At 36.5% G+C, this 19225-nt stretch overlaps 1 protein-coding gene across 1 annotated transcript in view; it reads right to left on the reverse strand.

The window, feature by feature from the left end:
- NCAM2 (neural cell adhesion molecule 2) overlaps positions 1 to 19225 on the reverse strand; it is a 2742482-nt gene that overhangs the window by 304156 nt on the left and 2419101 nt on the right. The window contains exon 15 of the mRNA XM_044072021.1: positions 1516 to 1693. Coding sequence (XP_043927956.1) covers positions 1516 to 1693 — 178 coding nt within the window. The remainder of the gene's footprint in view (positions 1 to 1515; positions 1694 to 19225) is intronic.

A 19225-nucleotide genomic window follows, 5' to 3' on the forward strand; every position in this document is an offset into this window, starting at 1 on the left:
AATTTTGACATTTCATTATTTCAAGCTTCTAAAGTGAATCTATATATATATATATATATATATATATATATATATATATATATATATGTATCTAGATATGTATACATGCTTTTACTTCGTATAAACAACATTCCACTTACCTGACTTTCATAACATTGAGCCAAGAACACCAAACCGCTTGAAACACCCATGTGTAACTAAAGGTAAGCAACCAGTTGGCCAAACTGAAATGGAAGAAAGGAAAACTTACTCACATGGTGGCTTTGCCCCCCATCCCCCTATGTGAGAGACTGCACCCCCGCCAGCTATATATGCTAACTCCGAGAATGCACTACTGTGGAAGCCAGAGGCAAAAGTCAACATGCTGAAAAAGCAATTACTTACCTTTAGTTACATGCCAGTGATCCAAGTGATCGGTGTTTTGGACATTTAGTGTTCTTGGCTTGATGTTATGAAAGTCGGGTAAGTGGGATTTATATATATATATATATCTGAGTGAGATGATTTCATTCTCAGAAACTCAAAATTCAAATGGACGAGATCATATGATCGAGTTTCCATAAACTTGAACATAAAAAAAACAAGCACGAAAGTCTACTTTTTTTTACATTTATGCAGACTGAAAGCCCCACCTGCCCCCTCCACCCTCCACATCCTATACCAACTCTGAGATTGCACTACAGTGAAGAAAGGAAGAAAAGGGTACAGATCCTGATCCTTGCTGTACTGAGATCTCCATTCAAAAACTTTCAGTTTTCAAAAACTCGATCATATGATCTCAACCATATCAATGTTAAGTCAAGCAACTGATAGCGATCTATATATATATATATATATATATATATATATATATATATATATATATACGTGTGTGTGTGTGTGTGTGTGTGTGTGTGTGTGTGTGTGTGTGTGTGCAGCATATCGAATAGATAAAATACCATGCATTACCACAGAGAGTTATGATCACATTTCAGTGATCATAGCTCATTATGTGTTCTCAACATGGATGCCAAGTTTCACCTCTCGAGTACATTTTTGGGAATCATGTCTTGAACACTCAATATTATGCTTACAATCAGAGACCAGTTAATAACCCTCCACATAACACACACAGTTTATGTTAGATCTTGACTCAATATAGTTCAAACATGAGCTTTTGTCTTATTAACATGGGTTTAGGATAACGATATAAGAGGATACACTGAATGACTTTCTTTTAAGCACGTTGAAAAGGGATATGCAAGTCTCAGGAAAAAGCATGGCTTTTCTTGAAAATAATATGCTTCCCTTTTTCCTAAGCTTTACTGACCTCAGATTTTACTGCTTTATTAGGAGATGGAGCAGAAATACAAACTTTTCTCAAAGAAGGGAGCTAGTCCTGACCTCAGAAATGTAGTACTCACCGCAAGGTGCTTGCTGTGTTTTGACAAACTTTTTATTATCTATTTCAATTATTGTTAGTGAACATGTATACTTTCACTGATCTTCTAGTCTCAGTTTGCAATGCATGCTTACCTGTAATACTTGGCTTTTGTGGCATGACGAATTCATACAGTGTTGGTTCAGAATTTCCAAGTCTGTTCACTGCTTTGATCTGTACTTCATATCCTACATTCCATTCAAGATGATCCAGGGTTATATGATCTGTGTAGCCCAGCACCTTTTTCTCATCCCACTCATCGCCTTTATCTTTCTGCAAAAGAAACTACAATGCTGTAGCATGTTTATTGCAAAGACCCACACAGTACACTTAAATTTAACACTAAAAAAAAACATAAAATGGAGAATAGCGGATGATGTCATTTTATATTAACACGCTTTCTGCACTAACAACAGTGCATGAAATGCAACCTTTGTTTTTATTAACTGACTTGCACCTCCCCAGATAACATGCAAATACTATTTTTCTTATGCAGGATATACCCTCTGTACCTAAGGCTACTGCAGCAGTGATCTTTCAAGCATCTACTGTTATGATTAGTTTACATAAATAGCTGTAATTTTTATTAACTCACTTGTATCTGTCCAGGTAATACTATCACAATATCATTTTTCTACCATAATGCTCTGTTATTTAAATTCTGGTACATAAAAATACCCTACCTTATTTTTAAATCAAGAAAGCTCTAAATAAAACATAGAGGTATGCTATATCAGTAAAAGCTGGATGAGAAGACACTTTTCTAGATCAGAACCAGTGATATATAGAGATCACATAAAACGACTTTAAAGAAATCATTTATGAGTAAGCAAGATGGCAATTCATTTGGAAGTACTGGTCTAAAATCAAAGAACATTTTTTGATCTAAAATAAGCGCAAAAGAACAGCATTGTAAGTATGTTTTACATTATTTTCAAAGTCAATTTTGCTTTTATATGTTTGATGTTATATGTCTCATTTATTTACAGTAAAAATACATCTTCAGTTTTATATACATATGTATCTCCCTCTCTCTCTATGTGTGTGTGTATATACATATATATATATATATATATATATATATATATATATATATATATATGTATATATACATATATATATATATATATATATATATATATATATATACATATATATATATATATATATATATAAATACATAGCTTATAGATATATATTTTTGTATTTCTGCAGGGGTAGTTTTTAAACTTTAATTTCACTCACATTTGCTCTGCAATAAATGAACCATATAATACACACACATGAACACATGATATACATATATATATATATATATATATATATATATATATATATATATATATATATACATATATACACACATATATATATATATATGTGTATGTATATATATATATATATATATATATATATATATATATATATATATATATATAAAATAGGTTCATAGGTTCATAGGTTCATACTAGGCTATCTGCCCTGGGGCATTTATAAGCCTAGCCCGATTGTGTTTGGCTTACGCCACCCCTTGATTTGAGTATACTGTGCCCTTTTTAAAGTTTAGTTTACTGTGCCTCTGTCTAATAGTGACACGGAAGTAATCCCCGGGACAAACCTACGATCTCCCATCCACTCATCAAGATTCTTCTTGAAGAGAGTCAGTGAGGTGCTCTGCCTGACATGAATTGGAATTCTATTCCAGAGCGAAGGGAGCCTCTGGGTTATGAATCTGTCCCTCCAGCATGTTCTATTTATTTCTGTGCTGAGGTTCAAGTCCTTCAAGCGCGTGGCTCTAAGGGAGTTAGATTTACTGAGGTGGAGCATGTCCATTAATTCTGAGTTGAACATAGCTTTATACGTCAGGCATAGATCGCCTCGAAGTAGGCGGTATGCAACTGAGTAGAGCTGGAGTTTTTTTAACAGAGCAGCATATGGCATCTGTTTGAGTCCCTTGATTCTCCTGGTGAGGTACTTTTGGGGTCTTTCTAATTGCTGCAGGTGTCGGGTAAGGTACATCCCAAAGGGGGCACTGTATTCTATGATGGGCCTGATGAGGGATGAGTAAAGGGGCACGATTACCTCTCTTGATCTAGATGTGAATCCTTTCATGATGAGGTGGGCTATGTAGAAGGGCTTTCTAACTGTGAAACAGATATGACAGCATGGGATCAAATGAGGCCTGTATGCAAGGCAGAGAACACTTCTTACTAGTCTGTATGACACAAACAAGAAGGATGATTTTTTCAGTTGGTCTGCTAAATTATGATTTAAGCCTATGTTTTTTTGATTTTAGTGAGAAAGCACTGTAGTCATTCCACTTGTGACAAGAGTTTGAACAAAAGGAGCATTATAGTTAATGACTGACCTGATGAAAGCCAAGCACAATGGAAAGTTTACATCCCTGGACTTGGATGCCATACATTTAGATATTAAGCTGTGCAGTGAAAAATGATTTCCTTACGATATTAGTTATACAGTGATTAAGGAACAGTTCTTTGTCAACTTAGTTTTCTGGATTCCTGACTGCATTATCAATTTTCAGGAGTGTGTTTTCAATGTGATAGTTTCACGGAAGGTCATACTTTCTGAAGGATACTATTTTACATTTATTGTTATTTAGTTTCAGTCCATAGTCTAGACACAGGCCATTTGTTTGGGAAAGTCCTCTTGGAGAATCTTGCCATCCTCACAAGATTGTATGATGGCTCTAAGTTTATAGTCATCTGCAAATTTAGTCAGTCACAAACCTTTAATATTTGCTCTGAACGTAGAGAAATAAATGATGAGGTGGAGGGGTCCAAGAACTGACACTATGGTACAGCTTTTTGGAAAAGGTAGAGCTACCCACTCAAATTTCCAGTGTTCTATTTGGAAGGCAATTTGCTATTCAATGAGTTACATAGAAGCTTCCATTTTGCTGGGAGTGTTTATCAATTATGCACTAGTATAGGATGATGTTGTATTTCTTGACTGGGGTCTCGATATGTGATGTGCCCAGATATACCCTCATCCATTGCCTCTGTATCCTTTTTAAAAATATCAACTAGGTTAAGAAGGCAGGATGTGCTCGTCATGAACTTGAACTCTCTTGGGTGAAGAGTTGATAGGTTGCCTATGTCATTAGAGATTAACTCTATAATGATCATTTCCATAGCTTTACATTTAATGATGGTCAAGCTTATGGATCTATAATTGCCTGAGTTCATTGATGCTCCATGATTGTACCATAAGATGTCTGATACTATCCTACATTCAGTGGGTATTAATCCTGTTTTGAAGTTGATATTAAATAACCCCAGCAGAGGGTTTGACAAGTCCTGGTTCAGGCTGACCAGTAGGCATCCCAAGATTATCTATCCCAAAATAAGTGGTGATATTGGCTTTGGATAGTGCCATGAGGACTTGTTCTTGGGAAATTTGAGGGGAATGTAGGTGCGGGTATTTGGTTTGGGAAAATGAGAGTGAGAATAGGGGCAAATTGAGCTAAATTTGTCCACTAGAAGACTGGATATGTCTTCTGTGTCTAACTATGTGATGTACTGGGCAATGTTTCTAAGTTTAGTGACATAGTTAAAAAAAATACTTTGTGGTTATCCTTCTCCAAGTTGGCTATTTGTGCATCATATCTCATCTTGGTTAATATGATCAGGAGTTCATTTTTCTATTTAGTGAGAGTATTTTTGGTAACTAGAGACTTGTTTATTTTTCTCTGCAGTAACTTTTTTCTTTTATTATAGAAGTTATTTATATTTGGGGTCCACAACAGGAGTTTATTTGTCAATTCTGCATTGTATTTAGGGAAATGTATCTATGCAGCTATTTACATGGGCACAGAATTTAGTAGCAAAGTGTTTCACTTTCTCAGTAGTGTCATCATAGGTTTATAGGTTCATTAGTGCTTACTAGGCTAATGACCGCAAGGGGCGTTTTAATCCTAACCATGTATCCCAAATCTCTGACAAGTTTTGGTACTCTTGATAAGTGTAAGCAGGGGAATGGGAGGTGAAACATTTGCAAACAGGGGCCTGGGAGATGAAAGATGTGCAGGCTGCCTGTGTCCATTAGAGACATAGGTGCCAAACCAAGGATGAATTTCCTGTTCCCTATCCAATTGCCCAAGTTACACTTGATTTGGGATAGGGCGTAACTCTGCTTCACATGGTTGGGAGCTTGTTCCAGAGTAGAGAGTCTCTAGGATACATACCTGCCTCTCCAGCAAGTCATAGCTATATCACAGACAAGGTTGAAGTCTTTAGAATGGGTATTTCTGGTGCTGTTTATTTTGCAGATATGCCAGAGGTCCATCAGTGTAGGGTCTAACAATGGATTGTATGCCAGGCACAGATCTTGCCTCAAGAGCCTGTAGGAGAGAGAATACAGGGATAGGGCCTTGAGATATTCTGCAGAGGACATGTTGCTTATGCCCTGTATTCTTTTAGTGAGGAACCTCTGTGGCCATTCCAGGTGTTGGATATGCTTAATACCTACCAAAGGGGGTATTGTACTCAATGATAGGTCTGATGAATGCTGACTACAGTGAACACTGACTTCCTTGGACCTAGACACCATACCTTTGTTTATAAGTTGCACAACACAGAATGATTTCCTCACTACTGTAGACACAGGATGGTCAAAGGCTAGATTATTGTCTATGTGTGTCCTCAAATCCCTGGCTACTGGGTCAGTTCTTAGGGGTGTGCTGTCAATATGATAGTTACCATGGGTGGATGCCTTCTTGAAGGATACTATGATGCATTTCTTGGCATTTAGTTTTAGTCCATGGCTCTGGCACCAGTTGTTTGTCTGTGTCATCCCTTCCTGGAGAACATGAGTTTCAGTGGGTGATTGAATGACAGCTCCTACTTTGCAATTATCTACAAATTTAGTTAGCCAGAGGTCATTAACATTGGCCTTGACTTCAGAGAAGTAAACACCAAAAAGAAGTAGTCCCAGGACCAATCCCTGGGGGACTACACTTGTTACAGGCCTCTTTGTAGAGGTGAACTCTCTGATGCTAACTTCCCGGGTCCTGTCTGTGAGCCAGCGGGCTATCCATCTAGTTACATAAGGGTTTGTACCTAAACTCATAAGTTTGTCAACAATCCCTAGTGTAGAATTGGGTCAAATGCTTTGGCCAGGTCAAGGTATGCAGTGTGAACCATTTTGCTCTCATCCATGGCTTTGTTGACCTTCTCAAAGAAGTTCACCAGGTTGAGTAGGCATGACCGGCCCTTGATGAAACCAAACTGGCTCGGGTCCAGTATCTTGAGATTTCCTATGTTATTACTAATCATTTCCATGTTAATTTTTTCCACGTGTTTGCATATGAGACTAGTGAGACTTATGGGTCTATAGTTTCTATGGTCTGTAGATGGCCCACCTTTGTGCAGAGGGATGACTGTCACTGTTCTCCATTCATGAGGTATTAAACTTGTTTGGAGACTACAGTTAGATAGCAATTCCAGACAGCCTAATAGATCGTGTTTCATGTATTTACAAGGCATCCTAGGATACTGTCTGGGCCCACTGATGCAGTGTTTTTGGCCTTAGGGAGACCATTAATAACCTGCTCCCTAGTTATAGTAAATGTGTGGGGGGAGTATATTGGTGGCATGTCCTGAGGGAAGGCTGATGTGGAGACAGGGGTAAAGTTGGAGATGAATTTGTCAGCCATTAGGTTTGCTGTATCTTCTGGCTCAGTATCAGTTCCTGCATTTACAATGGCCTCTGCATACAATTGTGCATTGCCTTTGAGGTTGAGGACATAAGTAAAGAATGCCTTGTGGTTGTCCTTGGCCAGAGAGGCCAAATTTACCTCAAATTTGGCTTTGGTAGACCTTAGCTGTCCTGTCAGTTGTTTATTTAGTTTGATGAGAGTGTTTTTGTCCTGCTGGGTGCTGCACCTCCAAATAGTTCCCATGATTTTCTTAATTGCTGTTATGCAACCTATTGATGTTGTGATTCTGCCAGGGTGGCCTGCATTTTTAGCTAGTTCTGTACTTCTTCCTGTTGGGTACAGCTGCCTCTATGCAGTGATTAATATGTTTGTATAGGGTTTCTGTGAACAGTTCTGTGTAAGCAGCAGTGTTCTCAGAGTTTATGGGGCCTTGACATTTTCCAGGTTTTCACTTAATAGTATGAATTTAGCCTTAGAGTAGTTTCTGAATATTACAGGGGTAGCTGGGGTTTCAGGTCTTTTTTTCTTCAAAGGAGACCATTTTGTTGTCTGACCTTACCAGGGAGAAAAAGCATTACTGTAGGGACTGTGCAGCACTCTCCCATTAGGACCAGATCCACTATGGCTGCACCCCTAGTCGGTGTACTGCCAATCTAGTCCAGGGGCTTTGCATTTCCAAAATCCAGAAATCTCTGTCTGTACATTTGGTTTTGTATATGATTCCCAGTTAATAGTGAGGTAATTAAATGAATCCATGAATATGGTATTGGGATACATGGTGAGTGTTTCCAATAAGTTTAAAAACATGGTATGGGTTTCCTGGGTCATAGAGGAGGATGTATAGCTTGAAAGGATGTGGTATTGAGAAGGCATTATGAAGTAGACAAGGATTTAGCATATATAGAAAAACCTTGGGAGATAGATGCAGGCCATCCCTGGTATAGACTCAACTACTGAACATTTTTACTGAATACTTTATCATTGTGAAATACCCTGTGGACTCTACATCCTGTCCTTACTTTGATACTTTACGAGCTCTGAAACAACTTTTCTCTGAGAACTTTATAATTGTGCAGTGCAAGCAAGTTTTCCATGAAGGGCCTTGTTGTGTATAACTTTAACCACTCAAATGTATGCCTGCCATGTCTTGAAAAATGACTGTGATATTTTCCTCAAAGGAGTAGTTCATGCATTCTAAGGACCAATTGCTAATTTGGCCATAGTCCCTTATTTTGACCAATAGATTACACAGTATATACCAGTTACTTAAACTCCTTAACTTCCTGATTTTCTTGATTCAATAAATGAAAGAAATCCTGTTCTGTATTGTGCTTCCTTGTTATTTGCTTTGCAATGTCTATAAACTGATTGTTCTCTGAAATAATTAACCTGAGGGTAGTTCAGCTACACTGAAATATATCCTACATTGGATATCCATAACAATTCCACAAAAGAAACTTGACATAATCTCTAACTTCCCCACATCTAGTATGAACTTATGAATCAATCCTCAAACTTAGTGGTGATATCCACCCAAAACCAGGCCCTACAGTTTATCCACACCACCAAAGCAAACCATCCCCTCCATATTCTACCACCCCTATATTCAACAAATCTGACCTCTTATTTCTATACATTAAATGTATAAGCATAGTAAACAAAGTACATGAATTTCATTTATTTCTCTCACTCTACTCTCCTGATATAGCAGTTTGCTTAAAAAACTCCCAACACAGCTTTCGAACACCACAGCAGTACTGAGTTTCACAAACACCATCAACCAATACAGTAATAATGGCGATCTAGTGTTTACCGTATTCCTTGACATGTCCAAAGCATTTGACACTATGTCCATCAAAAACTACTCAATGAACTCTCATCCCTTAGTCTAAGCCATTCAGCCCTCACATGGTTTCATAGTTACCTACTTAAAAGATAACAAGTGTAAAGTGGCAATATGATTTCTCATTACTACTACCTGTTCCACTAGGTATTCCACAATCCCCTACGCTAACTAGTCTGGCTAGACCCACCTAATTACTTAACTCTTACCAAATTATCTAAGGCCCATAGCATAATATAACAGCCTGATAAATGTTCTGAACTCCGTAATCTACTTCAGCCACAAGCTAACAGCAGACATCCAAGATCCTCTGACAAATTTCTATTACAAGTCTCAAAAGCTAACAATTACTGTGGGGATGCTCTTTACTCTAATCAAATCTCTAGGATGTGGAACTTAATCCCCCAGCACATCCTAACCACTGCCAATTCCTCAAAGTTCTAAATACTCCTGATGTCTCACCTACTTAACTTTTGGCTTTGCTCTTGTCTGACTCCTGGCTGATTCTGTATACACTCTTCTGCAGAGTTCATTCCAAATGTTGTATCTAAGTTTAACTTATTTTTACTACACTTCCCCAATATTCAAATTTTCAGTCTCTCCTGTATGTTATTTACATCCCTATTACTTTCACCCTGTTTTTCCTTTTCTACACCTTATTCAGTGTCTCTTTAACTAAAAAGTGTGTAAAATATAAAACATATGATGCACTGTTTAACATAATAATGAATTAACACTTTTTATGTTCAATTTGGTCTTTTTTTTGCTCTACTTTTCTTGTTTAAAAGATTTTCATACTACTTCTTTATAAGATTTAAATCATTCCTCTATTATATACTTTTGTACATACTGGGGATTACCCCCCCCCATGTTCCTCTGAAAATGGGCCTGTGTCCAGTCAGACTATCTAGCTTAACAAACATCAAATAAATTAAAAAACTAATAAACTTAAATGGTTTCACACAACTAATTAATAGCCCCACACATTATAGAAGGACGCCAAATTCCCTATTAGACTGGATCCCAGTATCAGACAATAGCAAATTTGCCACTACAGTTACAGTGTCATACTCTGTCAGTGATCATCTCCATTCTCAAACATCCCCTTAAACAGTAAGTTTATAAAATAATACAAGTTTACCCCAGAAATATATATTACTATCCTACCATGTATTAACTGAAACATCCTAAAAATCCTCCCTTTAGATGATGCTGTAAACAAATTAAATGAAGCTTCCCTACTTCCAAGCGAGTACCTTAAAATAGCAGCCAATAATATTGCATATACTGTCTCAGTCCAGGTTACTCACATTCCTTCTCTCTGAAAAAGAAAAAAAAAATCATACATTATCATTCTACAAAAAGGAGAAAATTGAGCAGACATTACTGACTTTAGACCAATAGCAATCGTATACCCCTCTCCCCAAAATACTTGAAAAATGTATTCAAAATCAATTTACTAAACTGTATCCTTCAAGAACTCTTATTCTTCTCAAGCACAGCTTTTGTCCTTCCCATAGTACTAAAATCGCACTTCTAACCTTTATAGGTACTGTCAATAAAGCTAAAGATAATGGCAAACTAGTCTCCTCCTTCTTCTTTCTAGACTCGTCTAAAGCTTTTGACACAGTTTGCCACATTTAAACTTCTACTTCAAGTGGCCTCACTAAGTCTCTCTCAGCTTATACTTCGATGGTTCAAATCCTACCTGTCCAACAGGTATCAGTCAGTAAAATTGCACTCCATCATCTCTCCATATCTTCCACTCACCACCAGTGTACCACAAGACTCTATCCTTGGCTCACTCCTCTTTAGCATTCTTATTAACACCCAGCACACATCCACATGACAGGCCTCCTAATACAATATAGAGATGGCTCCACACTTATATATTCATCTGACAACCTAAAATATTCAAGAATGCATTAACAGTCATTGAAACATAACTATTTAGCGCACAACATTTTGCTCAATACCCCCACTCAAAAAAGTACTTCCTTTTTTCCACAAATTCCTCTCTAAAGAAAGAAAAAAAAATAAAATCTGCTCTCTTACTAATACAATTAAAGTCACATCTCATAGCAATTTATTGCAGATTGTAGAGAATGATAATCTTAAATTTGACCTGGATGTACAAAATTACATTAAAAAAAACACAAAAAACTAGGGATGCTTTACAGAGTCAAAAACTTTCTCACCAACACAAATGAAACTACACTTGCCACTACTTACCTACTCCCTTCACTAGTTTATGGCACTCCTATCCTTACTAACTTCCAGACATCATAAAAATCAAAACTTAGAACAATGCTATAATAAAGTGGCTAAATTTGTAGTAGCTACCTATTTCAGAACCCACCACTGTTTAGCACTAAAAAGCCTAAATTAGTCAGACCTACCTCATCAACTAATACATGCACAGATTACCTAGTAGTCATATGATGTTATCCTATGTGCCGAGAACACACCCTTCCTACCTAACGTCAGTGCCTACTATTCAAATACACTACTTTAAAAGTCCCCATACCTGGTGGAACATTGTCTATATTCCACCAGAACTCTATCATATCTAGGCTTATATAGTAAAATAATGACCTAGAAATCCTTCATGTATTGTTAATCTAAATAAGATACATACTAGCCAATTACCAACCTCCTCTCTTGCCAATAGCAAAACAAGAAGCATGCCTAAACATACTGAGGTCACCATACTTCTCAACCTGCAGACATCAGAAATATAGACAAAGGTTCTGGGAAAGGAGATACATCTAACCAAAAACCTGGACAGTGAATTAGCATAAAATGTGTATACTTAACATCATAACTCTCACTACATCCCTATGACTGTAGAATGCCATCACTCAAAGATTTAAAAAACACGAGTACTACAATGACTCAAAATATAGCCACATTTTACTCTGAAACAGATGACATGACCTAATATTTAGTTAGATATGCAGTATTTCCATATCTCAGTAAACAAATGCCTTGAACGTTTGGTGGAACTACCTACAGCATTAATGTTAAATACAGAAAGACGCCTGAAATGATAAATGCTCATAAAAGGCGAAACTAAGATACCAAAACCAAAGTATACAGAGATGCTCTCCAGATTACCTGAGGGTTTCAGTTTAGAAACCAGTCTCTAAAGGGCAGGGTATATCATAAAATTCAAAAAGATTATCTGCAATCAAATCAAGCAAATTATTTCTGCTTAGATAAAATTCCTTTGAACTGAAAACAGAAACACACACTCACTCACACACACGCACACACACGCACACACACACACACACACACACACACACACACACACACACACACACACACACACACACACACACCACATGCACATGCATAAATGCACAAAATCACAGTTTTGAGGACTGCCAATTCACTTACAGCATGTCTTTGGGATGTGGGGGGAAATCAAAGCACCGAAAGAAAACCCCATTAACAGAGAAAAGACATGCAGGCTCGACACAGGAGACAGCCCATCCAAGAACTGAATTGCTGAAATAAAGTCTATAAGGCAGCAGCACTAGTCACTATATCACTGTGCCACTAACCTTACTTTGGTGCTATATTTTGCAAAAGAAGATAAATCAGAGAAGGAAGACTCAGTATACACTAAAGAATTTGGAGAACATGGATTCTTAAAAGAGATACAAGGATTTTTTTTTAACCAGTAAATCCACTAAATACAAGTAGATATTTTCAGAGGTAAGCAAAAACACTATCTGGCTACATGACATACTCATAATCATCAAACAGGCAAAAAAATAGTGAGGAAATCAAACTGGGAACAACAGGATGGACTTCATTACATCTCATATCTTTAACCCACTAAGGAAATATTATTTCACAGAAAGGGTGGTGAATAATTGGAAAATTACTTATAGGGACATTGTCGAAACTAAAAACAGTTACAGATTTGAAAATGCATGTGTCATACCAGCAGAACACAATTCCCTACAAGATACCATGACTCTGTAATACATACATATCCCTCCTCACCCTATATTAAACAGCACTGCTATAGCATGTCACCATAATCCTTCACTTCATTATGTTATATTATACCATGACCCCCCCCCATTAATATTCCAAAACGTGCACACTGATTGGTCAACGTGCACATTGTAAATCAGAGTTATATTAATGGAAAAAGGTCCGGTCTCCCGTTGCTGTTTACAACCTGTCTCGCTATGTTAAATGAGTTTAACATAGCGAGACAGCTTTTAAAAAAAGAAACGGAGCATCTCCACTGATTTTTTTAAAGCTATCTCGCTATGTTGAACCCATTTAACATAGCAAGACACTTTAAAAAGCAACGGAGATCTTACTTTCTCCGTTGCTTTTTTTTCAAAACTGTCTCGCTATGTTAAATGGGTTAACCTAGCAAGACAGCTTCAAAAAAAAAAAATGTAGATTCTCCGTTGCTTTTTTTAAAGCTGTCTCGCTATGTTAAACTTGTTTAATATAGTGAGACAGTATATAGAAAGCAACAAAGATCTTGCTTTCTCCGTTGCTTTTTTCAAAACTGTCTCACTATGTTAAATGGGTTTAACATGGTGAGACAGTTTTAAAAAAAGCAACGGAGACTCCTGTTGCTTTTTTTAAAGTTGTCTCACTATGTTAAACCCATTTAACATAACAAAACAGTTTGTAAAAAGTAACGGAGATCTTGCTTTCTCCATTGCTTTTGTCCACAGCTCTGATGTATTGCGTAGGCATACGCATGCGCAGTACTTCAGAACTGCCGCAGAATGCCAGACAGCTGCAGAAGGGCAGCAAGGAGGCATTATACAATGCCATTATTTAAGAAAAGTAATTTTTTTTTCTTAAATAATGTAATTGTATAATAGCAATAACCCACTTCTGGGTGTGGGTATTGCTGGATTTACCCACGGTTGGCTTTGTTTGGTCACTCGGGCTTCGCCCTCGTGACCAAACCACGCCAGCCGTGGGTAAATCCAGCATTACCCACACCCAGGTGTGGATTATTGCTATATTATATTTGTTTTTTCTTGCTCTCATAAAAATTGTTAAAGGTTATAAAACAGCAGTAAAAAATAAATTCAGAACTCACATTAAAATCTTTGTCAGGTGTTAAGTTTGGTAAAAGGAAAAAATGCAGTTTAAAAATAAATAAAAAAAAATCCATCAAAACACAGTAAAAAAAGTTAAATTTTGAGAGATGCCAATTTCTGTATAACTGTGGTTTATAAAATGTTTCTTATTTTGCTGAGTCACAGGGAAGTACACAGTGAAAAGTATTTTGTGACATAGCTTAGAGACTTCTCATGATTTTGTATCTTCATGGATTTTGTGATTAGGCTAGTAAACTTTGATCATTCAGCAGCTATCAGGTTTTGAGTAAGTGTCATTTAAAAATGTAGTCATTCTTGTAGCTTTATTGATGGAAGCAAAGGTAGTTATTTTACTACTGGTTTAACAAATATATATATTTTTTTCTAGATACCCTTCCCCTTTATGCATAGTAAACATCAAGCATCCTCCTATCAGTCTTGAACCCATCTATTCTCTAGGAAAGAGGAATTCCCATGTCTGCAAGAGTGTGACTCATCTTAAGGAACTATGGTGGAGGCAGACTTCAGAGATTTGGTGCTTTTTTCATTTGCTTAGAAATGACACCCTTTCTACAGTACTCATATCCCACCTTTGTTTAGGTGAAGGGCTGCTTACATCACTGCGGGTAGTCACAATGCCATCCACTTGTGTGCATACAATCCCAAGTACCTGCTAATGAGGCTTCTGTCAATCAATAGGTTGGTGGGTTGAAAGCCTGGCCCAAAGAATGCCTGCTGTAATACTCCCTTCTCCAACAGCTTGCAGATATGGTTACCCTGCTTAGTTTTGACCCCCCCCCCAAGGATGGGAATAACCATCCTGCACTACCTGTGTCATCACATAACTGAGCTGCTAACTGAACTTAGGTTGCCTGGACTGTAGTCAAGGCTTTATCGCTTTATGTAGGGCATTAAATGATGTAACAAACATCTTAGACAACTAGAACAAATGTAAGATTTTAATATAATCCAAGAAGGCATTTTAGCCACTGTGTTTGGAATTTGAATTAAACATCTGCCTTATGAATAATATTGTGATCATCAATATAACTACTACGATTTTTGTTGTCAAATCATAAACATGAGCATTTTGAGAAATAAAATTTCATATCAAAACAATTATTCAAAGCATGGAGATAAAACAGATAATCATGCAGATATTGACTCTCCCATAAATTATGCATGAAATATTCAAGTTTACATGTGTTTTCTTCAAAAAGCCAAATACTTGTTTAATAACATATGCATTACAAACTAAAAATGCATACCTTGCAGTTACTTGTACAGAGTTTACAGAGTTTTTATTTAATTATGTTCAGAGTATAGAGCTAAAGTCTGGGAGTCAGTAATGGACCCAAGATGCAACAGAAACAGCTAGACAGAAAAAGACAGAGTGCTTGTGGTAGAAATAGCTTAGACAGGTGTGAGAAACTGTCACTCTATTAATGATTCATATCTGCTGCTGGTGGAATTACTAATGCATGGCTTTATTTAAAAGGTGTAGTGTAAAAAAAGTACGGTCTCATATATCTCAAATCTGGTTACCATTTCCATTAATCATCTGATATGCATTTTAAGGAATTGTTAATACAGCTTCATTAAAATGTATACATACCTAATAAAAGTCAGGCTATGCATTTTAATCATTTTTTGCAGAATTAAAGCTAGCAACTATACAAATCAAAATAGGCATATAATATCCACTAAAGGTAGCTTATAAAAGTGTAAAATTAGTGACCGGTCCTTTAGTACCACTTCTTTCTAATTCTTTGCTAACATAATTTAAGATTCTATGCAATGTTGTAGGTTTCAGATTCAATATGATAGGAAGGTATTTTCCATTTTGTTTTCTATTCTTTTGCTACTACTGATTTACAAAGACATGGCAAGACCAAACTAAGTTTAATTTATCTACCTCTGTCCTCGCTGAATTGCTCAATGCGCAATTCACAAAGTTCCCCTAGAAATACGTTATTGACTGTCTAAAATATCTTTTGCCAGTCATTACACATATGGCCCTCCAAACTTTTTTTTTCTGTTGTTGCTTAAGGGCAGCCCCAAAACTTATGCAATACAAATGTCATGTTGATTACATCACCAAAAATCATTAGTCTTTCTACTATGTGAATACAAACAAGCTGAAGTAAGATGCCACCTGTGTATTATACTTGTAACCACATTTGTGTGGATTTCATCAGCTCCCTTACTTTACTTCAGACCTCCATTCAGTTCTTCATAGGTTCATAGGTTATTACTAGGCTAACTGCCCTTGTGGATCATTTTAAACCTAGCCAACTACCCCATGTGAGAATCAAATCCTGCACCTTGTGTTTGCAAGGCAAACACCTTAACCATTACGCCAACCTCCCAAATCCCCATACACACACAGAAACACAGACTCACACACACACACACACACACACACACACACACACACACACACACACACACACACACACACACGCACACACACACGCACACACACACCACACTCATACACACTTGTTATTTCACCTGTCGCTTCTGCAATGCTTGACTACAATACTTGGCTTTGTATATGAGTCTAATTTTATGAATAATACCACCTATGCCACTAGGAATATATATACATATATATATATATATATATATATATATATATATATATCCCCTTCAGAGCTTATTAATGTGTATAATTTTCTCTGTATCCCAATGCTTACACTTAGAATATAGCACCTTACCCTTACAGTGCTGAGCCATTGTTAATACACAGGTGCTTGCTGATCTAGCAAGCAATAAAAGCACTCTACTCAGTCTCAGTCCTCATATCAAATTAATCATAACTGTCCATATTTTGGAGGGATGCCACTGATGTGTTCCCAAAATTGGAATTATTTTGGGAAGTAAAAAATGTCCATGATTTGGGGTCACTTCAGGATGTATTTTGTCTTTTGATTGTAACTCTGGAGGCATGATTTTAGAGGTACGACATAGCTGTTCTGTCTTTCCATTCCTCCAGTCTTAAATATTTCAGGAATAAAACTATCCTTCTCCACCCAAATATTTGCTGTTAGACAGTAGGCCTATAAACTAGAAATTGGGAAGCCATCCCATTTAAAGTGTCAAAAGTGAATTAAGTTTAATTTCCAATAACATCGGTCTTGTCCTTATCTAATAAATCACTCATACCGACATTGATATTTGTTGTCATACCAGAGTATAAGTGAAAGAAGAAAGGAAGGTTTGAATCTTTTAGTTACACTGTCATCTTTACATGTTGCAGTCTGTTGGTAAATTATAAGTGAAAACAAATAGAAGTTTGCTCCTTTCAGTTGCACTGCAAACTACTGGTGTTGATAATATTTTACAGAGATTGGTTGAGAGTGGGTTAAAGGACATTCTCCATTTCTCCACTATTGTGATCTCAGAGTGAGCATATGTATAGTCAGAGGAGGGTGGGATTGAGGTTTGCTTGTTTCCCTGCTAAAAGTCTTGTTTCATTTTTTTTGTAATTTTAAAAAGTAAACTGAAATCCAATAATTTGCTTCTGACATATTAATCTCAAAATGAGTGTACATGGATGCCCTGATGAAGCAAAACAGATCCACAGAACCTAAAATCTCCCCCTCTCTCTACAGCTATCTATTTATCTATAAATATGTGTATGCCTGTGTGTGTGTGTGTGTGTGTGCGTGTGTGCGTGTGTGCGTGTGTGTGTGTGTGTGTGTGTGTGTGTGTGTGTGTGTGTGTGTGTGTGTGTGTGTGTGCGTGTGTGCGTGTGTGTGTGTGTGTGTGTGTGTGTGTGTTTGTATATATATATATATATATATATATATATATATATATATATACATATTTATGGGAGCCGTTTGATAGTCAGTGAGTTACACTGTCACCTTATATAGTTGCATTAATCTTATGATTTTAACAGATGACTTTGTCGTATTTTATTTAGATTTGTTAGTTTTAAAGTAGGTTTCAAGCTATTTATTCTATTAAACTCAGGATCCTTGTCTGCTCTTAAAACATGTAATCGCTTATATTCTTCTGTTTTTATGTCCCCTCTAGCATTTTGTACAATTGGTTATGACACAGGAAAGTCAAGCATAAGTACAGTGCCCCTGTGTAATATCAACTTATATGAAACAATCTTAACATACCTCTATTTATTTCTGACTTATGATCACATATCCTAAGTAGAAGTACTTCTAGACAAATAAATCTAAGTTAATCATGTGACAAAGTCATGTGTTTTAATCATGTGATTAATGCTACTATATAAGGTGACTGTATATTTCATGATTTTATAACATACCTCAATAAACATCATTAAATGGCTCAGGATTTGTCTGACTGAGCTGCTATTTTATTTCTTTATTTGCCCTTCAAAAATCCAGGGAACAGTGAGAATTTTGATGTGAATAGGAACAATATATATATATATATATATATATATATATATATATATATATATATATATATATATATATATAAATTATAAGATAGTGATATTATGGCGTATCCCTCCAACTATGGTGTAGCACACTCTTGTTAGTAATTATCAGGGGGTATTGGGTCTGATCACTCGTTGTCATCTAGTGAAGTGCCCCTCCCATTAAAATGATTTAAAGGTATACGTATGATGCTCAGATCCTACTGTGATTTATTTGTATTTTTAGGGATCATCACACTGAAATTTTCAAAGTGATGGGAATTGCATATGTAGTCTTGAACTTCCATCTTATATATATATATAGAGAGAGCTGTATGTGGGGGCCTTCGCTGTCAAACATGCACTTTATTGCACTTCACTGAGAGAATCAGTGGATGGTGAAATATGCAAGATATGTCTATATAAATATGTATATGTATATATATATATATATATATATATATATATATATATATATATAGGCACATCTATCATTGAGTTCTGCAGATAATGAAAACAGAAAGATCACATGAATTTTGATAAGGTGACAACAGGAATGAGATTTTAATACAGATTTAGATATACCGAAATGTTCTCCATTAGGCGTTAGGAAAGTGTGTGTGCAGATGTTTTTGGGTTAGGGTTACAGTAAGTAAGGGCTCAGATTTAGTGTTGGGCATGTGTCCAGCTGTATACATTTGAGCCTGAGTGTCTTGTATAGTTATAATATTGCAGAAATGCTTTGGTCCCTTAAGCTAAGGTGCAGGTTTGGGGTTAA

This window comes from Protopterus annectens, chromosome 5.part0, assembly GCF_019279795.1.
Source record: "Protopterus annectens isolate FY-2018-M chromosome 5.part0, PAN1.0, whole genome shotgun sequence".
Classification (NCBI taxonomy): Eukaryota; Metazoa; Chordata; order Ceratodontiformes; family Protopteridae; genus Protopterus; species Protopterus annectens.